The following is a 26127-nucleotide window of genomic DNA, read 5'->3' as shown; positions in this document are numbered from 1 at the left end:
AGGAGTTCTATTCTAGTCTATTCTAGTGTAGTACGGAAGGGTCCTTTATTATACCCAGACTACCTTCTCCCTACACAGCCCGATTGCTCTACTGTTCTAGAGCCCAAGTTAGGTTAAATACGCTCCTTGCGTGCACGGTGGACGCCGACCGCCGTACATTTGTTTCAGCGGTTGTTCGCATTTTTATGCGACACCAGATCAGAATCGCAGTGTTTCCTGCTAGTCAATCGCTACATATCTCCTTCACGGGGCCTGCGATGCCCGGCTGGTCTATTTATACGAGAGAAATAGAAGTCGTCTATGAAACTTAGTAGCCGGTTTACCTATTTTGAGACAGGTCTCAAAGCAAAAAGCCCAGTGCTTGACGGCAAAGTACCGGCTGTAAGTAGACCGACCTAAAACTAGTCAATAACATCGTCCTCAATAAACACCGCATTGCATTTAAATAACGGTAAAATGACATTTGGTACCGCATATATATTTTATGACTTACAACAACTCAAAACAAAGTTGCAAGTGCGAAGGTTGGCTTCTTGGTGTGCACTAAAGCCAGTGACCGACGTGAAATTTTGACTCTTAGAGCGTAATCTGTTTTAGAGTTCTTAGAACCATTGAATCCTCAGCTGATCATGCCGGTAGGTCGTGGCAACAAGTGGCATTAACTATATTGTACTCCCGAGCTTAAAAATGAAAATGAAATGAGCTCGAGGAGAATACTCGTATGCTCTTCAAGTAGACACCCTTGCATGTGATTACAGGGTTTAAGGTCTCCAAGGGGATTTTTGGCCCTGGTGAATCATTAATTAATTATGATTTCGAAGTGTAAATACTTTTTTAAGATGCCAGAATTGTAACTTGTAAAGATATGTTTACATTTTTCGCCATATTACAAACGAGTAAGGTGCAAAAGTGTAAATATATTTTTGACGTCGACTGTACACATCCGAAACTAGTCCAGACATCACACAATACAGTACCAATACAGTGGTATTGGACGCGTAAAGCAGTTCAAAAAGTCATATTGAGCAAAGTTGACCACTGAAGAAAATGCTATAATTTGGCGATCCTGAGGTCCTACCGCAAAAAACTAAATTTATTTATCTGTCTTTCTATCGCTAGAATATGCAAGAGCGATAGAGAGTCAGATAACGTTTTTCGATGTTCGCGGTAGGCCCTCAGTTGCCATAAAACGTATGGCGCCGTACAGTTATCGTATTTATTTTAATTTCCTTCAAGCATTGCCACTTGAAATGTATGTTTTCAGTACATAAATTAAAAAGACATTGTTTTTATATTAGTATTCGCATAGCAATTGAATAAAAGAGAAGGAGAAAAAATTATTTTTTTATATTAATTTAATTAGCCTAATTTTTCAACTAGATTTATATTTCACAGAATTATGTTATAACTAAAACTCTACAAAATACGATGTGTAGTAGTAAAATTTTATTAATCTTATTTTGACTATATTGAATGTTTAATACACACTTATAATATTATATTCCGTCATTCACTGCTATAGTTTTTCAATGAATAAAACAAATGTATACATTCCGATACGACAGAAATACGCCATAATGTTCAAGTGTGGGTGGACGTACAAAGCTCACTCTCTTTCAGATCACTACAAGCGCTCCCTAAAGGTTCTTAATGTCGCAGCAGGATGTATGTCGGCTATTGTATTTAAAGTTGTATTTTTGTTTATTGCCGACCTGTCTGGCTTAGTTCGAATCCCCGTAAGGGCATTTGTTTGTGAAATATTTGTTCCTGAGCTATGGGTGTTTTCTATTATATAAGTGTGTATTTATCTATGTAAGTATGTATATCGTCGCCTAGTACCCATAATACAAGCTTTGCTTAGTTTGGGGCTAGGTCGATCTGTATAAGATTGTCCCCAAATATTTATTTATACTTCACTTTTTTCGAATAGGGGAAGTTTTAATTTATATCTACTCAAAATCAAGAGTTCTTGCGATCCAAGTTAATTTGGAAAATAAATGTATTTGTAAGTAGGAAAAAAACTGTCTCAACATTTCTATACATTTTTTGTTCATTCTATTCCGCTATCGTCATAAAACATATGAAAAGTGGTAACAGAATGCGAATAAAAATCTTGGGACTTTTTTTTCTCCTATTAGAATCAAAAAATAGCTTGTGAATCTGAGTAGACATGACATATTATACTTAATAAAAAAATACAACTTTAAATATAAGCCCTATGTATAATTATTTATACGCGATATAATCCGTTTAATTTTGTTTGATTCATTAAACTAATAACATCACATTTATTTTTTGATATCATTTTTTAATAATAAGTAGATAGTACATAAATAGCATTATTATTTTTATTTTATTTTTTTGCCTTCCGTAAGCCTTTTTACAACATTCTTATAAAACACGAATACAAAATTATAATTAAAACGTATAAAAACATCAATAAAAAGCCAAAGTGTGTTGTCAGAATGAAAAAAATGTTTATTATAATGATCCAATTATTAAAATGACTTAATTTTTTTACAATGGGTACTTAATCTTATGTTGTGTGTTTAAATACAGTTTATGCAATTTTAATGTTTTAACGTAATATGTTGATAGACTTGATAGTGTAATATATAATACATGGTAGTCATTTTTGTAGCCGATTACGTCTTTGAGTTTGCGTTCGTATTTATTTAAATTGTTTTGTGTTGTGTTCGTCGACATTTTTTGTACATATACAAAGGGTTACTTAATCCTTTTTTATTGCATAATTCATTAAGGACCTGCCATTTAGATATTGTATACATTAAAACACAAAAGGAGATAACAGTCGAGGTCTTCCCCTGCCCGGTCCACTTTGCGGATACTATTTTTATGTGGTGGGTGTTAAGCAAGGTTATGTATTTTTGTTGCTTTTGCCTTTATGCACTTTGTAAATCTTTTACTGTCCTCTCTACATGTCCATCAAACCATCTCAACCAGAGTTATTGTTGACGATATGCATATAGCATATGTATGTTTTGTAGGCAGATCACTAGAAGTAGAAACCTCGTTCCGTCCTCAATTGAAATTACACTTTGGATACAACCTATTTTGCATTATATCAAGGGCGCCATTACGCCATTATCTGCGTCCACACTAACGATCATGATACGCGTCGGAGATACAATACGGCGAAATGATACAAGTGTGGACCCAGCTTAAGCTAACACACTGCACAGTGAGAAAGTATTATTATAAACGTCATCATGTCATAAAAATAAAAAGGAATTTTTTTGATCTTACGTAAGAACTGTGAAGACCCCCACTCCCTTGTAAGAAAAAATAGACATGTTCGACCCCGAAATTTGTTAGCGTCAATCGTTTAACCTCCTTATTCATAAATAAGCCTCAATTACCTAGTAAATTTATATTTTATCCCTTTCTTACAAATACATAAGACAAAATGACAGATTAAGACCAACGATTGTCGACCAATCCTGATATAATAGAGAGCTTTTCAGTCAAGTACCGTGTTTAGGCAATGAAGCTTGCTGAGTTGCCTAAGTAAGGTACTTGCATGAAAAGCTTATGAAATCACTATTGTATACAATAATTTTTCTACAAGTCATCTAAAATAATACTTTTTTTTACTTTAAAGCCTAATTAATTAATGAAACGTTGTATGTATCTCAGTAGACAAATATGTCGTAGAAAAGTCATAAACGCGCGAATAATTTCGCCTGTTTAGTCTTTTCTATGGTAGTTTTTTTTTATAGTTTTACTGCAGCGCATCGAAATGAAATATCGATCGTATCTAATCGTATCGGGTATCGTGATGATGATGTTAGTTGTGTTGGGAGTTCATATTCATACATGAAAAGTTACGTAATTATAGTTTGCTATACGAAATCTTAATTCAACCATTACAGTCGACGAGTAAAAAAATACTTTTTCAACTGTTTTAATTATAGCTGTATATTTTTATGAGGCTACAGATTTAGTGCAATAATGTTTGTAAAGTATTTTATATACGTAATTTGTTTCATGAAAAGCTATTGTGTTTATATTTATAACTTTATATTATATTTTATTGAAATGTTGAACTGAGTAAGGCTTCTATCGAATTAAATCCGTAAAAATGAGCATTTTTGGGCTGACACAGAGCATTAGTTATTACTCTGTAGTAAGTAGTAGTTATAATAGAGTTATTCTGTCCAAATATCTCAGTTTCACTTTGGCGTACATAACAAAAATATATTTTTGGCTTTGATTGACTAACTAAAGTCAACGATTATTGTTAGAACTGCTATTTTGACGGTATAGATCGTGCCATTCACGAAGACGCGTGCGTGCCTTGACTCAATACGAATAAAGTTATTAAAGTTTAGATTTGACAAATCTGCGCGCCAGCGTGGATGACATGAACTATATCATTTAAAAATAAATTTAACTAACCATATACATCCTTTCAATATTAATTTTAAAGGCCCGGGCCTACGTGTATGGGCATGGGGTCATAATAATTAATATAAAGTGATAGAATATTTATTTACCAAAAATTTGTAACTTACTTATTTTGGCAAAAAATGTTGTCTTATTATATTGCATTTTAGTATTATTAGTCAAACGTCAACACTTGTTAGAAATATGATATAAAAATATGTGTCTTAGCACTTTTACTTTGCCATTTTTTGCCAAATATGTTTTACTTGTTTTCTTAAAGAAATCATTTGATAATAAATTAGCTAAGTGAAATATTAATACAAAAAATACGTATTATTTTTGTGTAAGATTATTAGTGTAAACTAGATTTGTAGAAGCTTAAGATATGGAGTAATGCGAAATTGAGTTTCTTGTCATACAGAAAAATGTCTATAGCTATAATTGTACCAGTCATTAATACGAAAGTGGAGGACCCGCGCAAAATCGCCTTTTTATACAAACCTAGTCCTCATTTTCCTCTCTGCATATTAAAAATACTTATTGAAAATATTTTGACGATGAACGGTAGGGCCATAGCTACATCAAATTATGTAAAAATGTTTCCCATAATGCCAATATCCAGAGACGACACTGGGGACTACGTTTGTATGGAGAAACGGCCGTTCCCTTACCCCTTAAAAACACGTTTCATAAAAAACATTCCTCCCGAGAACTCCATATAGAAAAGATGTATTGTGTATGGCAATAAGGTTCATATTCGTATGTGATTCAAGCACGCATATCTGTTACATATCACTAGTTGTACGCAATCACTTTGAAATTGTAATAAATTATTTTTATTACTTGGAAATTTGTTTATTTTATTGAAAACCTTATAAGCGACATGGGACGATGATGTATCAATTTTGTACAGATATACTAGTCCAATTAGACATACCTATGTTTTTTTAAATAACTTACCAAACAATAGTACATAGGAGAGGCTGGAAAACCACTCAAAGATGGCCGAGTGAGTTTGAGCCCTCAAATAATACGAGTCCATCTTTAGCGTTTCCGGCCGAGGCATTGCATAGTGCCTTTCACGACTACTGCGAGGAAATAAGAAAACATTTGGATAACTATAAGTAATTTAATAGAAATCAATATTTATATTGGCGTGAGGACAATTGTTGAAAGAAAGCGATGTATTTTTGCCAGAATTATTTATATTTTCTTCATTAGAAGAATTAATTTTTATAGCGTAGTGTTTCTTGTATTTTTTAGTCAGACACAATTTACACTATCGAATTCAGTATTTTCCGATGCCGCCTTTTTAGGGTTCCGTAGTCGACTAGGAACCATTATAGTTTCGCCATGTCCGTCTGTCTGTCTGTCTGTCCGAGGCTTTGCTCCGTGGTCGTTAGTGCTAGAAAGCTGAAATTTGGCATGGATATATAAATCAATAAAGGCGACAAAGTCGTACAATAAAATCTAAAAAAATAATATTTTTTAGGGTACCTCCCCTACACGTAAAGTGGGGGTGAAATTTTTTTTTCGCTTCAACCCTAGAGTGTGGGGTATCGTTGGAAAGGTCTTTCAAAACTAATAGGGGTTTTCAAGAAACATTTTTTGATAAAGTTAATATATTTGGAGATAATCGCTCCGAAAGAAAAATAAAATGTGTCCCCCCCCTCTAACTTTTGAACCATAGGTCCAAAAAATATGAAAAAAATCGTGGAAGTAGAGCTTAAGAAAGACATTAAATGAAAACTATAGCGGACATGATCCGTTTAGCTGTTTTTGAGTTATCGCAAAAAGTTTTCCCTTCATAGTAAAAAGACTTACTTTAATTAGGTACTGATTATGCAAATTTGCCTATTTGTTCAACTTGGGTGAAAGGTACCGTTTCATCCCTCGGTTAACAATTTACTATACTTTAAGCTCCAGTTTAGCTTATTGTGACGGAAGAGTAACTACGGAACCCTACACTGAGCGTGGCCCGACATGCTCTTGGCCGGTTTTTTACTTCTTTTATCACTTTTAAGAGGGTTTTCTGTTGTTTCCTTCAAACCGACTCTAAACTTAGAAGCGTTTTTGCTAAAAAATCACAAACAGCTACAAAAGTAAAAACGCCTTAAGCGTCAACTGAATGGCCATAATTGATAAAAAATAAAACTCAACTGAATGGCCATAATTGTAAAAAAAAACAACTGAATGGTTTTGACGTTTCTTTTTTTTATAAGTATTTGCTCCTACAAATAACCTAATTTTATTTTTGAAGGAAAGTTTCCAAAACTCATTGGTACAAGCCGGGGTTTGAACCCGCGGCCTCCAGATTGAAAGTCGTAACTCTATAAACTAGGCTACCAATGCTTCTGATTAAGGCGACTAATGTCGGCATGGAAAAATTACCATCTTTCATTTTATTTTATAGGTCAAAATATCACTTTATTCAAATATGTAAACTATTTTTCTTTATGAGAGCGTTAGCTCCGCTCCGCTCGCTACCTTCGCTGCGTTTGACAGTGCAAACGTGCCGCGTTTTCTTAGCGCGATCAAAGCGAAACGCGGAATCTTGGCGCGACTGTGTGCCTTCAATCGCGGATACGCGAGTGTCACTCCACTCTAGACAACGCTTTTAAGGTAGGATGAAAAAAGAAATGCCATAGGTATAATTTAATATTTTTATTACATATTCCATTAGAATACTTTCTATGTTATTATTGTACATGCTGTCGCACGCACTTCTAGCGAGTACGGAACTCTTTACACATCCAGAGTCTTAAAGGGGCTACGCTTGTCTACTATAGTACAGGTAAATGCAGTTCGGATCCCGGACTATGCTACGCCTCCCGACTATGTGAAGCGCTCTATTACATCTAGAAGCTGAGTCTATTGCTTAGAAACATTGATGATAATTGATAACGGCAAGTTCTGAAACGAATGGTTTCTAATGCAAAGTTTTTTGTTTCGGAAAGCGTAAATAATGCTAATGTTACCTTACCACTAAGGCGGAGGTGAGGGATTACAACCAATTCCGGACGTCTCATCTCCGCTTCAGAGTAAGGCAGCCTTATGGCGACACGGAATCATGGATGTTCTAATTTATGTAACTATGACAAGTATGGTACTAGTGGAATTATTGTTGTTTTTAATACAGTCTTACAGTCAGCAGCAAAAATATCACAACTGCAAATACATTAATATCTCCAATGTATTTTTGATTGCCTTATAACTGTAAGAAGCCTAGATATTCTTGCATCTGATTGAATAGTCAGTGCCCCTGCCTTAAGTATCCAGGCATATTAGGCAAGTAGGCATGTGTCCTGCATACTCAAGTCCAGATTGCCAACGGCGAACACCGAAGATTGGGAACTGCGGGCATCTTTCTCTTTTACTCCAATTACGACGTCATTAGAGTGACAGAGAAAGATGCCCGCAATTTGCGAACTTTGGTGTTCGCGGTAGGCCCTCAGGCACTGATTACGGTTATTTTTCTAAGCGGTTTGCGCCGACACGTAGCGACAAAGTTTGATGATCCAACATGATTGTTCTTGGGTGTCCTATTAATAATTATTTCGACAGTCTACAGTTCGGCAGATTGCAGTGCCACCTTTTTACATCAAGACCAGTAGTGAAGTATTTTTAAAACATTTCTTGTAGATGTTTGACGCTATTGAAAATTATTTTAGCGGTATTGCAAAACGATTTGTCCTAACGACAAATCATATAATAATAATAAAACTTGATACTTTATTATGGCTAATTTTATATAGATGTAGTGATGTGCCTTTGTCAGTATCAAGTGTTATCATTATTACTTATTATTTATTGACTCATATACTTATTACTTCGTAAAGACGTATATGGAGTATATAAGTACAAGGTTTTGCTCCTAGTTGCGTTAGACTGCACGATTGGCTGGCATTGGTTGCGCACAACGCGATTTGACACCAATGTACTGGCCCACTTCGTTTCGCCCGTAATGCCCGTCTTTACGAAGTAATAAAGTCAATTTTATTATTACAGATCATGTAATACATTCGAGTGAGTAGCAGTCGCCTGTGGAGTAGATTCTAGAGCCTCTCTGCCGATATATTACACCATATCCTAACTTAGAGGGTAAATTATAAATAATTCCAAGCGTAAAGATATGTACAATATTTTTACAGATTACATCTCAACTTTAAGTACCTATTTACAAATTAGAATTCTTTATACATTATAAAAAAAGAATTATACCGCTCTAGTTTTATATCACCGCGAAATCAATAACTACATTCACAATAGATATATATTTCATTATTATTAATTAATTTAAATAAAAATACATCTTATAGTTAGATAAATGATAAGACGTATTACATTACGACGTATTGCTTTTTTAGTCACATATTCCAAAAATATCACCTTCGCTGGGCCGTCCGGCCGCTGGGTGCCGAAGTTCCCACCGCAACAATTTTTGTATCAAATATTCACGTCCACCTCAGTCAACTAGCTACTTAGTACCTCTAACACAGAGTAGACACCACAATTTAAATGATTCACATTTATGGACATATACTATCAACTACAGTTATAAATTACTCCTTGCTCGCTGACTTACTGTAGATGAATTCACAAATCACAAGTTCGGACACTAGACTGCCCAAAAACACTGCCGCTTGACAGCAATTGCATTACATAGTTACAATTATAAATTCATTTCAAAAACAGTTCATTATAAAAGATAAATTCAATAATAAATAAGAAATATAAATAATACGGTATATAATATTGGGTATAGGAATAAATATCACTGATCGTTTGGGTTTTGCTTTTGAGCAGTCCGTGAACGAAAAACATAAAAAATAGTAATAAGTCTCAGTCTCTAGAAACGTGCGTAGAATGATAAGTCAGCAAGAAGCCTCTACATGTAAAACTACCCTTTTTATTGCACAACACATGCAGAAGTACGTATTAACGTTTTATGTAATTAAATTATTATATTTACTTTATTTGTCTATTTAGTATGAGGCCATTCTAATGGGATTACTGTATCGCTACTTAGAACTCTGTCTCCGAAGTGGGCTAGGCTACGGGAGCTCGCGTGGACTCGCCCTACCGACGAGGTTCTAGAGTAGAGTAGCTAGCGTTGGGGTCATTCGATTTCATGTCAGAGGCGCTTTTATAAAAAACATTAGGTATAAAATATTGCTTAAATAGTAATAGTATTGCGAAGTAAAAAAAGACCTTAGGTCTAATATTTAAAGGAACAACTACGAGACTAATAAAAATAGTATTTACAAATAACCAAATTACATTATGGATAGCATGAGATATTTGGCTACAATGTGATAGGGCTACATTTTCGTGTAAATAATAATTCTAAGTGACGAGAGTATATCGATAAAAATATGTAGGTACTACTAAAATAATCTTTTAAAGGGTTAAAAATTGTGATCGTATGAGTATTTTGGTTTATTATGTTCAGTTCATCGCTCATTATTATATCTTTATTATTATGTTATCTTTATGACCCGGTACCCTGTGAGAGTCGTTCGTGAGATTCATTTTCAGTCCGAGAATGAGTATAGGGCGAAAATATATTAAAAATAAGGGGATCAAAATAATTGACTCGCCTAAGTACGCAAAGCGGGTAACGAAACGCACTACTATGGCCTACAAACGTAATCGTCAATCCATAAACCGTCCCAACTCTCCCTTCACAATATCCATCCCAACTATCCCGATCACTTCCATCACAACTCATCATCAAAAGGCCGACAACTTCAGTCCTATAAAAATAAATCTAAAGCCGTTTCGAATCCGGAACGCCCCGAGGTCGAGACGGCGTCAAGTAATGGCACGTTCAGACAGATCACGAGCGGTGGCGCGAGCGGCCGCTCCGCCTCCGCTTGCGGCGCGCGTCGCGCACGAACACGATGTTGGCGGGGTCGTCGGCCAGCTGCGGGTACCTGGCCACGGAGTGCACGTCGCGCGCGGCCCAGCCGTCCACCACGCCGTGCGAGATGAGCTCCTCCTTCTCCTCCTCGCTCCACGCGCCGCGGCCCTCCCAGCCCGCCGCCACCAGCGCCTTCTCGCGCTCCCAGGCGCGCGCGGCGGCGCGCTTGTGCGCGTGCTTCAGCAGCTTCAGCCGCTCCGCCGCCGGCTCCACGCCGTAGCGCAGCACCACCACCGCCTGCGCCGCGCCCGACCCCACCGCGTGGACTCGAACCTGTACGATCAAACGAACGACCTTTACTATTTTCCCACCGTTTACTTCTGAAACATTATTTTATCTTTCATACGTTGTTAAACCTTCGTTAGATATACTCTACTGTTATGCAGTGATTATGAAAATGACATTGTCTCTTAACTTTTGGTATCCCATTCAAATTCACTTTTCGCCCGTCCTCTTGCAAAATAATATTCAAAATTATGGCATAAAAGGCTCTCTGCTCTGAGCCTCTAAGCACCCAAAGGCTTATATGAACAAGTATATATAAATTATATAAATACCTCTAAGCCTTGATCATTCGTTTCGTCCTGCGACACGTTGAACTTCCCAGACAACCGTCTCAGCTCCTCCATATCATCTCTGATTTTCAGCGAATTATCTTTGACGAAGTAGAAGACGTCCTGATCGTGTATGCTGAAGTGTACATCGAGGAAGTAGGAGTTGTTGAAGACGGTGGTGATGACGTCCTCGACGACGCTGTTGGCGCCGTCCGCCACGCTGATGTAGGCGCGGCCGTCCACACGCGAGATCAGCACGCCCGACCCGAACACGCCGCGTTTGTACGACACGCGCGGCAGCAGGTTGCGCGTGATCGGCTCCATCTTCAGGAGCGGCGTCGGCACGAAGTCGATGTCCGACAGTTTGTCATTTACCTAAAATGAACAGATAAACATTAGGTATGGGTAAATATTACGTTTAATGAACTAAGGAAGTGAAGTGAAGGATGACGACCAAAATTTCAAAGTTGCGGAAAATTTTCTGACACTTCGAAAAATTATCGGAAAAAGGAAAATTTTACAGGAAACAAAATAAACTTTTATTTTGTAAATGGAAAACCGTCTCTGACGGCACATCAATAATCAAAATATAAGTACATATAAGGATTGTACGACACTCGATTGAACTTACCTTCTCAATGATGCACTGAAGACCAGACATCACACCGAAATCGGGCGCCAAATGTGGCGCCGACACGGAAGTTATCGGTTGGAAGATCATGTCGGTGATGTACCTCGATCCCATCATCTTGTTCAGGTCGTAGCCGTACAGCTCGAGCCAGCTTCCCAGGTTCGTCATGTACGGTACGTTCTGGTTCTTATTTATCGGATCGTTGTTCTTAAATCTGTAGATGAAAATATCCGTTGGAAGACTGAGTTTGGTTGCCAAGTGTTCCCAGCTCGGCGTCATCCATTGCCCGACTATCGGGTCGTACAGCCTGTTGTCCAGATAGACGAGATTCGTGTTGTAATCAAATATACCGCCGTGGAAGTCTACGGGCACGTAGAAGCCGGGGTTGGTGTCTTTTATTAACTTTCCGAAGGGGCTGCGTTTGATTTCCTTTATGATTTCACCGTTGACGTCGAACACGACGAGCGGCGAGCCGTTGTGGTCTGTCGCAACATAGAACCTCTGGTCTTCCGTTTCTATGCATGTAAGGAAGTTCCGCTGGTCGTAAAGGAACCTTACAGTTTTCTCGGCTTTAGGATAATGCATGTGTGTGATAAGATTAGGAGTTTGAGGATTGGTGTAGAAGAATTGGGTGACATTATTCTTATCGTCCTTCCAGGCGACCAGTCGATTCCTGTTATCGTAGTAGTACCACATCTGGAATTTGTCTCTTTCGAAGGCATGCACGAACTGTCCTCGGGAATTGTAGCGGTATTTCTGTTCTCCCCTCCTGATAACGAAGCCTCGGCCGTCGTAGCTGCTGAACTCAATGTCGCCGTACTGGACGACCCTGTCGCCGATATCGTAGCCCAGGTACCGCTTCTCACCGTGCTCGATCACACCAATGACGTTACCGTTCTCATCGTAAACGTATTTCCAATCATCTTCGGAGCCGACCACTTCCATGAGATGTCCGTCGAAGTTGTAACTGATTCGTTCGCTGGAAGACGTGTCGCCGATCAACATCTTTTTAGACTTGATTCTGTTTCTGGCATCGTATTCCAGTTCGAGGCGGAAGACATCGAATGATTTAATATTCATGAGCACTGTTTTTATTCTGCCGTGGTCATCGTAGTCGGTGATGGTGAAGTATTGCTTGCTTGTGTCTTGCATGACGGATCGATTGAACGTGTTCCTGTAGATCCTCAAGTCGCTTACTCCTTCTAAGGTACCCATGTTTTGGTTGTACTTCAGCCTCAACTGGGGCATTTCCTTGCTATTAATGTTAACGTCAATCGTTGAAAGCCTGGCGTTGCCATCATACTGATATTTGAAGTGTGCATTGTTAAGACCACTCTTAGAGTTGAATTTCATCTTCTCGTCTTTGAGAATGCCGGCATGGTACTTATAGTCCTGTTTGAGATCGTAATCGGGATCCGTTATTTCCACATTCTTCACCAGGTGAGTATTTTCGTGGTACACGTAGCGGATAGCGGACGCGCCAGCTAATATCGTCTCCAACTTGCCCGCCTGGTCGTACACGTATAATATCTTACCAGATTGGTGCGGGAAGATCTTAGCCAGAATGTGTCCGTCATCGTTGTATAGGATTTCATAAGGATGTCTGTTCATCGGCGAGAAATATTGGTACTTGAAATAGCCTAGTGAAGTCATCAGTGCGAAGGTGTGGATGTGTCCTCTTGGCGTGGTCAGGTTCTGGAGCGCGCCAGAGTCGTCGTAGTCTAACAGATAATCGCTGCCTCTAGGAGTCGTGACCTTTAGTGGAAGACTAGTAAACATATCCCTGAAGGAATAGGCCAAGGACGACCCGTCGCCGTATTTGATCTCGTGCAATCGGCCAGCTCGGTCGAAACCATAGGTTTCATTAAGATCGCCCCATCTCCAGCTGGTTAGTCGGCTGAATCTGTCATACTCTAGTTCAACCTCGGCGAAGATTCCATTCCGCGGTCCCCACTTCACGGGCCTCGCAGTTCTATCGTACGTGACGTTCAGTAACTCCACCTTATCATCCATGAACACGGCTACAGTAGAAGAGTCTCTATCGTATTCGAGCGTCAGGAGGTTCTCACCGTTTACTCTTAGCTTGCGACCGATTTGGGCCACGGCTTTGCTGCTCTTTCCTTTGTTAGATTGTAATCTGCGCAAGAAGTATCTCCATTCAAATCGGTTTGCTAAATCTCCGCCAACCTCAGTTCTCTGCTTCGCGGGCACGGGGTAGCTCTCGCCCAGAATGGGATCTATTTCGGAGAGAATTGTGTATGGAACAGTGTCCGTTGAAATAACATGTCCCCACGGCATACTGGTGGAGATGCTACCGTCCGTAGAAATGATTGTCTTCTTCTCTGCTTCGCCGACCTTAGTGTTTACGGAAGAACCCTTAATCAGAATAGAAATGGGTCTCTTATTGTTTTCGCTCACCAGAACCGTGGCGCCTTTAAGACTCAGGTCGAAGGTCAAATTAATGATTCTGCCGGTCGGAGTGACGGCTGAAGTCAGTCTACCGAACTCATCATACTTGTAGATATAGCTGCGTCCGGTGCTATCATATTTAGCCTTAAGTAAACCAGTGGTACCGTGATAGTCGAATGTTACATTGAAATTGTCGGGTGTTCGTAATTCTTGTAACATTTTCATTCTGGACATCTTGAGTCTGCATTTCTGTCCCTTGGTGTTCTCTATCGAATTGACTTGGCTGGAATAATCACGTAAGAGGAAGACTTTGTTACCGGCCGCGTCAGTCACTGTGCTCAACTTGCCGTTGCTGGTGTTTACGTTGTATGTGAACACATAGTTATTTTCACCAGTCAGAATGTTCTTTGTCATGATGTGCTGGCCGAATCTGTTGAAAACGTAAACTTCCTGCGTATCGGGTGAATATATCTCATACTCCCTTGAACCACTGGCGTCGGGTATACTGGCCATGACTGATCGGATTCTATAGTTCGCCTGATCTGCTATATGCACGATGCCGTCCGGGCTCACAATCACGGCTGAGATCGTATTGAACTTGGAATTGGAAGCTAGGAAATGATCTGCTTCGAAGCAATCGCAACCGCGTTCCAAACAGTTGCACTTAGATTCCGCGCCAGCATACAGGGAGATTTTGCCATCAGTAGTTATCAATCGCACTCTATTTATTCTCTGAGAATCACTTTCAGCTACGTACAAGTCACCGGCAGCTCCGAACGCAATGCTCTGCGGCATCACTAATGTAGCATACGTCGCCAGTTCCATGTCATAGCCGGTCAGCGGCGACGGGCAGTGCAGGGGACGTCCAGCAATCACTTTGACCCTGCCATCCGGAGCCATCTGTAGAATCATATGGTCGTCGATAATATGAAGGCTGTTGTCCAAAGGATTAATCGCGAGTTCCGTGGGCCACCTCAGATGGACTTCCTCTACGCTTAAGGTTCCTTCGCAAGGGATCGGCTTCCAGTGCGCTCTGTGCATGTGATTGCCGATGACCGTAGTGATGATGCCATCTCGGTCAACCATGCGAATGTTAGTTCCGTCGGCGAAGTATAGGACGTTGTCAATGGATACCGCTACTCCTTTCGGGTAGGCCAGCTTGGCATCTCGAGCTAGAGCTCCGTCGCCGCAGTGGGCCTCGTCTCCAGGCAGGCATCTCTCGCCGGAGCCGACCACCGTCTCCCAGTTGTGCTCGGGGTCGCTGTAGTCCTCGGTGTTGCGGACTTTAATGATCTGGTGGGACTCGGGGTCGGAGATGTACAGCGTGCCGTCGAGCGGGGACAGAGCCATGTGATACCGGTATGACACCCGTGTGGCGCTGCAAAAGAAAGATAATTGTGTCACATACGGAACGACGTAGGTATGCCGAAAGGAGTTAACCCTTTGGCTGCCAAAGACGACCTCAGATTTATGCATTTCAATGGTTTGTTATACATAATAGGCGTTTTATAGAGGTTAGAGACAAATTGCAGAAGATTTACTATATTTTACTTTCATTTATATGTAGTCTGTCAAATAGGTTACGTAATCTGTCGATTAGGGAACCCATAGGATCGGGTTTAAGGGCCTCGCCCCAACATCGAAGAAATTAAAATTTTATTTGTTCTCAATAGCTCTTGCAAATTCAAGCGACAGAGAAGCAAATAAAGTTTTTCGATGTTCGCGGGGAGACTCTGATGCTCAGTCGTTCGTGACGAGTGGACAACTGAACATATATTTCAAATCTCGGCGCATTTACTTCTGAAACCATCGGGATATTTGCAAGGGACCAACAAAACAATGAACACTCACTTGAGTTTGACGACGGTCATGACCTCGCCGTCGGGCTTGATCTTGCGCACGAGGTTGAAGTCGCCGACGTAGAGCGCGCCGTCGGGCGCGGCGGCCAGCGCCACGGGCGCCAGCAGGCGCTGCCGCCCCGCCGCGCCCGCGCACTCCGCGCACTCCAGCCCGCGCTGCCGCCCGTCGCCCATGGCCGTGATGATCAGCCGCGGCTTGTGCTTCAGGTACGTGTTCGTGCCGTCGCCCTTCTGCAGGATACCTGGCCGGGACAACACGAAACTTCACCTTCCGGTAGACCGTCGGGACATACGCACTTATAAAAGTGGGTGATGGTAAAGAAAGAGATGAAACGCGAGTCGAAATCTTCGGATAGAGTCTAAGCAGTCCCTGCAAAATCTGTGCAGAGTTCGCTTGTATCGAGTTTAGGCCGTCGTAGCCCTGATAATAAAACAGGAGGAACGGTAGAAGCTAATTGGAATTTCATATCGCTTATGGCGGTTCAGGCTGCTCTCAATATGAAGGGTCGTTTTGGTCAGAAGTAATCCCCGAAGATATCGCGTAAAAATGAAAAGAATACAATGAGACAGATAATATGGCTTTATTACCGTGTTTATGCATTTAAATGTCCATATGACTTCGTGTTATTGATAAACCAGATTCCTGCAATACTAAGTCTGGTTACGAGTAGTTACTTACCTTCATGGAAATTGTATCTGTGATGAATATCGAGATTCCAGCCGCCGACGTCAGATATGCTCATATCGTGCCCGCTCAGTTTCGTCGTCTGCACGTTCCAGATGATGTCTTTGCAGTCCGTGTATTGGTAACCAACTTTCACCAGTGCCGTGGTGACTCCATACACTCTCTGCCGGTACACGTTCAGCCGGTTCCACGGATACGTGAATTTGATGACGGGATCGGCTTCAAACGTCTTTTCGAACAGGATTCCTTCGATCGTGATTCTCAGATGGATGAGGGCTAATGTTGGAGGTACTTTTTCGGGCGTCAATTGAAGTTGGATGGTGGATAAATAGCCAGCAGCTCGAGAGCTGTGGTATACCAGGTTTAATCCGGTGCCGGGGATTTGGAGACTTTCTTGAACAACCTGAAAAAATAATTTCACGTTGAAATATATTATCTAAAAGGAAACAGTTGGACAGCAAAATATTACGAATGAGAAGGTGCTGCGAAGGGGGAAAGAAAGAAGAGTGATCCTGAAAAGCATAGAAAAGAGACATAGAAAAATTATTGGGCATTTTATGTGACTGGACCATTTCTCTAAAACTACGAAGGGAGGATAAAACGCAGAGGTAGAGGGAGATCAAGATATGGCCAAGTAAAAAAAAAGTGGGGTCGTATCAAAATATCAAAGAGAGCTGGGAGATACTCCACCGACAAAAAAATAACGCAAATTATGATGATAATGATAGTTCCGAAGGCCGACGTTACCTGTGATTCGGCGAGTATGGCGCTCTTGTCTGGACAGGCGCCCTGGAAGCCGTGCTTCCACGTGGCGAGCACCACGGGCTTCATGGCGTCGTAGTCGTGCGCCAGGCACGCCTGCGGCGGGCCCGACCCGCCCTTCTCGTCCGCCGTCGTCATCACCACCGAGTCGATTATCACAACCTGCAATTAGCGATGATACTTAACCTCTTGCACAGAATAAGTAATAATATTTCATACAGAGCGGACAAGCTCTATCCCGCCCCGAATGGCATCGTCGGAAGATTGGCCACAGATTGACGGTATCAGTTTCAATTAACTAGTCCAAAATGCCTATGTCATGTATGTGCATGTGAGCTTAGTAGCTTCAGTAAATAAAAACTTTTCTTCTACACGCCAAAGTATTTTCAAGTGACTACCCGTGCCCTATTTGATATATCATGATAGTCCGGCTGATTGAATTTTGGTATATGCGTCAGTGTAATTTAGGAGGTTTTTTAGACTAATTGAAATCTTAGGGCATTTCGACCTTACGCGGTTACTGATGCGAATTCTCTTCCAGCTCCAGTGTGTGAGCGAGACAGCGTTATGCACGTACGTATATTATACTCTGAAGCGGCATGTGAATCCATATCCAATGTGATGAAGACCGCCATAAGACTAAGATTACAGTATGTACAGCATTTTACATACCTCATTCCAAGGCACGAAGACAACTTGCGAGGAGCGCTTGAATGGCGCCCGTCCAAAGTGTAGGGTGACCGCGCCACCGCCGTTCACGAGCAGGTCGAACCAGCCGTCCTCCCGCGTGAGCGTGAAGCCTTCCAGCGGCGTGGACGTGGACACCCTCACGCCCACCAGCCCGGAGCCCAGCGAGGTGACCACGCGGCCTCGGATCACCGCGGAACGGCTGTAGACATTGTATAATTAGGTAAAGTAAAGGTGTCAGATGTTAACATGTTTTCTGATATTATGGGGGATACCAGAGTTGACCACACGGCTTCGGATCACTGCGGGCGGGAATTTTCTGATGTTATGGGGGATAATGATCACCGACCACTTGTAGAAAGTAACATGATTTTATATTTTATGCTACTATTAGTTTAAAACAGGGGTTCCCACTTATTTCAGCGTTTTATTCCCCTTAAATCGAAAAACTATAATTGGCTTCGAATATAGCCATAGAATAAATGGTTGTCAATTTATTGTTGAGAATTTTGCGTAAGTTTCATATACATCAATGGGTACTTTTCAACGTAAATTATGTGATTGCAATAAAACTTTATCATCATAAACTGCACTGGTAAGTGATTGTATAGCTATCTACGTATGATTGATTTAGTAAATAAACTAGTATTACGTATTAACTACTTTTGGCAAACCTTTAGGGACATATTTCAAAAAGGTTCTCAATGTGCTTGAAACATAGTTTATATATTTTACTATTTCTACCTACATAATAACCCTTTAAGTACTATAAAAATATTTCATTAAAAGCAAAAATTCATTGATAGTTTTAGATGCGTAAAATCTAAGTGCTTCGAATTTAACAGCTGATGTAGATAGCGCTGTATGACCCCGATCGATGTTTGACAATCCAGTGATCACAAAACATGGCGCAGTACAGCGCTATCTATTTCAACTGTCAAACTAGGGGCCACGAATTTTTTTCTTAAACTTAACATCTCTTCCACTATCAATGACTCTTTGATTATAAGTATATCACGTAAAATAAAAAGCGTAACACATATTTCACAGGACACGGTATAATAGGTAACTAAATACATTAATGCAAAACACATGCAAACGTCTAGGTAGCATAATACATAAATACATAAAATATAGTATGTTGCCAATTAGAACCTACGATTATTTAAATATTATTAATAGAATAAATACTAGTGTAAGAGTGTACTGTATGAATATGAACATAGTAGAAGCCAGTGACTTCACTGAGGAACGGGAATTTCTTATACGAAAATTCAAGTCTAGTACATGAACTACAGACAAATGAAGATGCATCAGGTTATCATTATAATAATAAAGAAACTAGCTTCTACAATGTGTCTAAAACCCTATTATAGTCGAACACACACAATCCTACAACTTTCTTACCTCGTATTGAAGTGATTCCAAAACATACTGCGCAGCGTTAGAAGGGCGGACAGAAACAGAGATGAGTACCGTTACATATAAGTTAATTTAGAAGATGTAGGTAAATATATAGTACATAGAGGACATGCATGTGCCGATTAGGCTGGCAGGGATACCACAGTGACTGGCTAAGAAAACTTTTGCTATTGACTTGGTTGATAAGAAGCCCTTAACTTTCCAGAATGGTTTTAACCAAGTTAATTTGTATATTCGAATCAAAAAGAAAGAGCCTTCAGTTCTGATCTTCGAAAATAGTTCAAATTCAATGGGACCAGAAGGCATTCAAATATAGGTATTACTTAATGAATAACGTTCTATTTTTTTAGTAAAATTGCAAGCAGATCCATTCAGGAATTGGAAATGTTGCATACGTGGGTACAATTCGAGTAACTCTCTGAATATTTTCTAGGTATTAGAATTGTGCGGCTACGGCACAAATGTAGCTTCATAATTGCACAATTTGAGAGACTCAAAGTTCTTGACTAATTTGAAATAAGACAATCACTGTGGTGTCAATAGGTACTACCGCCATTTTTGTTAATTTTGTAACATGTAATATCAAACATAAATTCGCTTCGAGTGTCTGAAAATCAAAGCAAAAACTGTGTCGCACTCTTAAAATGTAAATAAAACATTGGGATTGACTGGGGCACAACATTGCGTATCTTATATTATAACAGATATTTAGTTAATTTTGCTCACAAGAGTTATTAGTATTAAGTAACATATAATATAGGAAAAGTTGACATAATCATTTTTTAATAATTCCCATGAAAAAATATATTTAGTTATGATTTTATGCGTAGTCTAAAATCTATCCCATTTTAAAATGTTGTTATGTTATGTCAACTGTCCCTAATCTAAATAGTCTAGATATGGTCATAACTTTTATTGTTCTGTTTTTAAAAGACAATAAATTCTCATAATCGAACAACAAAATTTATACATGTAATCCCACAGACATAACGAGCGGGGAAAGGACGGGTAAAAATGTCAGTAGTCTTTTAAGTCAAAGGAGACATTGACATTTTTACGCAAAACTCTGATAGTTTTGTGACACATAACATCAACCACGAATCCTCACCTCTCATTGAAGGTCTCCTGTTTGGCATAGTTCTGGAGACTACCTTCGTCGATGAGGAACTTCATCCTCTCGAAGAAGGATGCCGTGATGGCGGGTGGTTGCTTGCGCAGCAGGATGTCGGTGGGCTTGGGAGATGATACGCAGAGCTGGCTGCCCTTACAGGCAACGGATTGACAGCATTCTGGGTCTTCGCAGTCCACAAGGCCATCTGAAAGTCACGGTTAAAGTTTTATTTTTATTTAAGTCCTAAAAATGGGTTTATTGATGGTTCCTTTTTTTCTGAATTAATTTAAAAGAACAAGTTAGTAGAAGTAGAAATATACCTAAGTAGTTACATTCGTACATGACCTAAGTGGTCCTCATAGTATTTCATCAAATCAAACATTGTTCTATAAAAAAGTAAATTAGGAAAAACAATGTAGGTATACCTTTATCATTATCCTTTCCATCATCACAAATCTGCTCTTTCAACGTTGTGCAGTCGGGGCCGTCCCAGCCGTCGAAGCATTTGCACTCCCAGTGGCCGTCATTGGCCACTCGGCACTGGCCGTGGCCAGCACAGCCTCGTGGACAGCCCTCCAGCGTGCAATGTCTCCCGTTCCAGCCAGACACACAGAGGCAGGTTCCATTCTTGCATTGCCCGTGGTCGCTGCAGCGCGCGTCGCAAAGTTTAGACGTGCAAAACTCGCCAGTCCAGCCGGGGTCACAGACGCACGACTCTCCCACACATCTGCCGTGGGGGCCGCAGTCGAGGTCGCACACCTCTGAAAATTTTGTGAATGAACACATACATACTTCAAAGGAACCAAAAGAAGGAAAAGATATGTAGTGACTTAAAGTCAACGTCGAAGTCGTCAGAACAAAAATTACCTTTGGAGCAGTCCTCTCCCGACCATCTTGCATGGCACGTGCAAGTTTGCGTGTCAACATCAAAGGTCCCATGTCCAGAGCAGTCTGGCAGGCACTGAAGCGCGTCCTTGTCCATAGTCGCACAGTCTAGGCCTTTCCACCCTTTCTTGCACACACAGGTCCCTTCGATGCAGAACCCATGGCCCGAGCAAGTCGGGTGTGGGCAGTCGACCTCGGCGCAGAATTTCCCCTTGTAGCCCCTCACGCAAGAACACTTTCCGTTCACGCAGTGGCCGTGACCATTGCAGTCGGGCACTTCGCACTCGTCGTGTCGGAGGGAGCACTCTTTGCCCTTCCACCCGGGGTTGCACTGACATTCACCATTAATATATTCACCGCGTTGGCTGCATAGAACTGGACATACACCTGTAATCATGATTTATAAGTTAAATGATGTTATATGATGATCTTGAACATTGTTGGATTCAAAATGTATCTGTCTAGTTCAATTTAGATTAGTTTTAAAATGATTTATACTTACTCTCGCTACAGTCGTCTCCTCCGAATCCTGGTTGACATTGGCAATGCCCCATAAGGCACTCGCCCTTGCCTGAGCAGCCGTTGGGACAATTATGGGTCATGTCTTCAGCCACCGCCGCGATGAAGGATATTTCCCTGGGGTCGCCGTCGTCGTTGTAAAGTGATAGGAACCAGTGGCCTTGCTCCATGTAATGCGTTACTTCTTTCTTTACGGATGGCTGAAAGTGTGACGTCAAATAAAACTTTAGTTACATAAAGGCGTTATATAGTTTGAGTTAGGAATACATGATTACAACTTACATGTGAAGCTCTCGTGGATCTCGCCTTGAAACCGCTAAGGACTTCCAGGAAGTGGTATTGCGTATGAGTGGGCAAAGCATTTCGCCTCGCATACACGCCAATTGACGCTCCCCGAGGTATCATGTAGTCGAACTTGACGTAAGAAGCTTCTGACTGATAGAACTGCATGTTCCAGTAACTATATGGAGGGATTTCTTCTGATAATTTTTCACCTAAGTTAATTTGTTTGAATGTCGTCCCGTCTGGCGGGAACGACTGTGCGGGGAATGTTCGCGCACCTAGAACATAAGATATACGTTAGTTTGGTATTCTTAAAGCTCAAGAATGAAGTATAATAACATTTCGTTTCATCATGCGATGATGTGGTGAAATTGTAAATAAAGAATCTAATGGTGCTAATCTATTACTCAAAACTAAGAGCAGTGCAAATCTAAAATTCTAATGTTAAATGTTGGAAATGTGCCTAATTACAAGCGCATGCGGTTTACAAACGTGCACCGTTAGTAATATCCCTCAACCCATAATGAATATAGATAAACATGCTAATTAAAAGGGTTAACACATCTTTATTTGAAGACCCTACACCTATAGACGTAAATGGTTGTATGACAGTTAGTGAGTTATCGTGTTTCGAATCAAATTCTGTGACCTCACCTTCCAAGATAAGTATGGGTGGTGGAGTAATCTTTGGACATACACATTTCGGTGCCTCAGTGGTGGTCGGGCATTCGGTTGCTGTTTCCGTGGTGAGGTCAGTTGTCGAGTCAGTCAGTGTTGATACCTCTTCGCTGGTTGTTTCATAGGTTGACGTTTCCCCTTCTGTAGTCGTTTCGGTTGTATTATAATTTAAGGTTGAGAAGATATCTGTAGTTTTTGAAGTCTCTTCGAAGCCGGGTTTATCAGTAGTCGGTTTATCATAATAATCGTCATATGAGCCGTCTCCTGACCCATCGCATACGGGACAAGTGCATTCACAAGTTCCTCCTTCAAAAATAGTTTTAGGTGGTGCTGATGTCACTGGTTTCAATGGTGATTCTATTATTCTCGGGTTGTTGAAAGTCGATTCGGTTGGTGCCACATCTACTGGAGTTATGCGAACACTTGGTAACTCATTGCTTTCGCCATCTGTAGGTACTTTCACTGTCAATGAATAAAGCGGTTTGTAAGCAGAGTTGTCTGCGCCATCAGCCGATATTGTAAGATTAATCATAACATGTTTTGAGTTAGGTGTTTCCGGGGTTTTGGATTCAGCAAAATTTACAGTAGAGCCTTCGGCATCTATGTTATCTGTTGAATTACTATCTATTGGGTTGTTAAAGTTAGTAACACTCAGTGATGGTTCCGTGGAAATAATAACATGCTTTTCAGGTGCTTTATTAATTTCACTTGTCGAAGATATGGTAGTTATTTTAGTTTTGGTTTCCGAAATGGTTGGCTCTGCAGTTGTTACTGGTACTGTAGTTATAGCTGATGTTGTAACGACCTGGTCTTCATTTCGTTCAGTATCATAATGGAATTTCTTAAGTTCATTATCAATATCCTCAGATTCCTTTATTTTAATATGCAGTTCCTCGTTTACTTCTTCTAATTGTGATTCTAACTTTAAATATTTAACTCTTTGTAAACCTCGCCACAAAACGGATGAAAGTGCATCACTTTGCATAGCTTCAGGTTCATAAGCGATATTATCATGATCGATTTTTGGTTTTGGTGCAATATCTGGCGGTATATTAATGAGTGAATCAGGCTTGTTAGTTACTACGTTCTTCACATCTGTACTATTATACTGTTCGTTAGTTTCAGTACTAGCTTCCACTGTATGATTATCATCCTTTATTGCTTCTATAGGATTACTAACCTCAGTAGTCGTTTCTGTAGTCGGGTTATTAGTTTCAGTATTGTCCGCAGGAGGGTTATTAAGCATCGTTGTTTTAATATTAAGCGGTATGTCCGTTGTCGTTCCAAGTTCAATGTTGGTTGTGGATTTAAGCTCTACATCGGTTAGCACACCAGTGTTATCTACAGTTACACTAGACACAAGAAAATTGCCCCGGTCTTCTTCGCCTTCAGATACACCATGCACTACACTAAAGGTGTCCACAGAAGGCGTGATTAGCTCATGCATATCTACAGCGGAAGAGTCCGAAGAAGAAAGAGAAGATGGTTCACTAACATGCTCGTCGACACTTCGGCGAGCGCGTTTACCTGAGCCAGTGGCCGGCGTTTGGTGCGGTCGTGCTAAAGACTTGTTGGATTCCAGCGTCGTCGCTTTCGACGCCGGAAACACTTCAGTGGACTCGCCAACGACCACTGAACATGGGTTCGCGTTATGATATGAGGTCACGAAGTATGATGCTGTGGAAAAGAGAAGTTTTAGTATTCATTGCGGTTTTGGTAAAAAATAAATGCGTGTGAGTTTTGGTTCGTCGTATAAAATAATTATTTAAAAAAATACTATCAATTTAGTTATCGTTAAATTAAAAATGTAAATGTCCAGAAATCGACAATTTGTAACAATTTACACAAAGCTCACACAAAACGGAAACAAAATAAAATTACCTGATGTATATGACGCAATTGCTAAAAGAAGAACGAACAACACTATGAACACTACAGCAGTACACTTCCAGGAACATCTAGAAGAGAGGCCTTTCCTAAAGTGGAACCGCGAGGCAGCCGGAGGGAAGTGGGTCGCCCGCAGGTTGTTCCTCACGGGGAGGACGGGGACCGGCGCCCCGAAGGCGGGGTGCCGCTCGTTACGGTCCATCCTCTCGAGGGTGCTCTTGTCCTTGCCTGGACTACTACACGAGGAGTTTGATTTGTAATCCATCGATGGATTCTTTTGTATGTCGCCTGGAAAAAAATAACGTTAAATAATTAGTGAAGTGAATACGGGAATCGTGGGCGTGGGTGGGCTAGTGGAGGGACTGGCAAGCTGCGGCTCGCGAGCTGCATTCGGCTCTTTGAAGGTACAATTGCGGCTCATTAAGCCACACAAAAAAATAACCCTTAAGAGTTCTTCGTCCACTGAAAACTTGGGAGGATTTAACAACTGGAGTCGCCTTTAAGAGCTTACCCCTTTGTCGAAAACCTCGGCCAATGGTCATATTTATTTTATGGACTGACGTTTACATGACGTGGCATTTGTACATAACGTATAATAATACATTTGACGTGCCCCTCCCTCGCAAAAATCGGCAGAATGTTTTGTACAGAATATAACAAACAAGGCGTCTCCAGTTGTGGCTCTTTGAGCTAGTATGGTGATTTTTCTGTGTTTAGCTCTTTTTCTAAAAAGATTGCCGACCCCTGGCCTAGTGGTAAGGCGTGCGAATTTCAAACCGAGGATCGCGGATTCCAAGTCCGGCTCGTACCAATCAGTCTTAGAACTTATAATTATGACAATAAAATAATTTGGCCCCATCGAGCTGATCAGATGATGACGTCAGACGATAGTGGAACTTTTCAGTGGCTTCTAGTAGAAGCGAGATTGCCTCATATATGACAGGTTATCATGAGTCCAATTTTTGGAGGCATTAAGTACGGCAACAAATGTGTTTTCTAAAATGAAACCCCATCATGATCGGGCTAATCTGTTTTGAAGAGGCCAATTCCTTGGAGGCATTAAGTATGTAATAGGTATAATTGTTAAAAAAAATTGAAAGAAACTTTGTACCTGAAGGCACGTAGAAGTTGCCAGAGGGCGTGCGCACGAGGCACGAGGGCTCAAAGTCGGCCAAGTCGGCGGGGTTGCCGGTGATGCGGCCGTTCAGTCGCGACATGGTCGGGTTGCGCGGCGGCACATCGGGTGGCGGGCGCGTCCCGTCCAGTAAGCAGCCTGCAGACAAAATACGCAGTTGTTAAGACCGGTGGCGACATCTTAAAGTACTACCAACACTTTACGAGACTACGTTGTAACAAATGGGTTATTTCCCACTAGTTACCATGAAGTTGTAACCAGTGGTAACTACTGGGAATTTTTAGGACAAAT

At 40.8% G+C, this 26127-nt stretch overlaps 1 protein-coding gene across 8 annotated transcripts in view; it reads right to left on the bottom strand.

The window, feature by feature from the left end:
* Positions 1–7056: 7056 nt before the first annotated feature.
* LOC133517253 (teneurin-m) overlaps positions 7057–26127 on the bottom strand; it is a 777194-nt gene continuing 758123 nt past the window's right edge. For 5 of the 8 annotated variants that reach the window (XM_061850474.1, XM_061850473.1, XM_061850475.1 and 2 more), the window contains 17 exons: positions 25813–25974; positions 24696–24989; positions 24342–24491; positions 22791–23276; positions 22137–22414; positions 21838–22054; positions 21318–21722; positions 20876–21211; positions 20448–20655; positions 19325–19351; positions 17903–18119; positions 17216–17392; positions 16463–16871; positions 15776–16025; positions 11516–15302; positions 10888–11259; positions 7057–10603 (listed from right to left, as the gene is read on the bottom strand). In XM_061850474.1, the coding sequence (XP_061706458.1) occupies positions 10247–10603; positions 10888–11259; positions 11516–15302; positions 15776–16025; positions 16463–16871; positions 17216–17392; positions 17903–18119; positions 19325–19351; positions 20448–20655; positions 20876–21211; positions 21318–21722; positions 21838–22054; positions 22137–22414; positions 22791–23276; positions 24342–24491; positions 24696–24989; positions 25813–25974 (8132 nt within the window). In that variant the 3' untranslated portion in view covers positions 7057–10246. Of the gene's footprint in view, positions 10604–10887; positions 11260–11515; positions 15303–15775; positions 16026–16462; positions 16872–17215; positions 17393–17902; positions 18120–19324; positions 19352–20447; positions 20656–20875; positions 21212–21317; positions 21723–21837; positions 22055–22136; positions 22415–22790; positions 24492–24695; positions 24990–25812; positions 25975–26127 lie in introns of those variants that run through there. The other 3 variants (XM_061850480.1, XM_061850479.1, XM_061850472.1) reach the window with 3 other exon arrangements.

Source organism: Cydia pomonella, chromosome 4 (assembly GCF_033807575.1).
Source record: "Cydia pomonella isolate Wapato2018A chromosome 4, ilCydPomo1, whole genome shotgun sequence".
Classification (NCBI taxonomy): Eukaryota; Metazoa; Arthropoda; class Insecta; order Lepidoptera; family Tortricidae; genus Cydia; species Cydia pomonella.
This window is presented reverse-complemented; position numbering and strand designations above follow the sequence as displayed.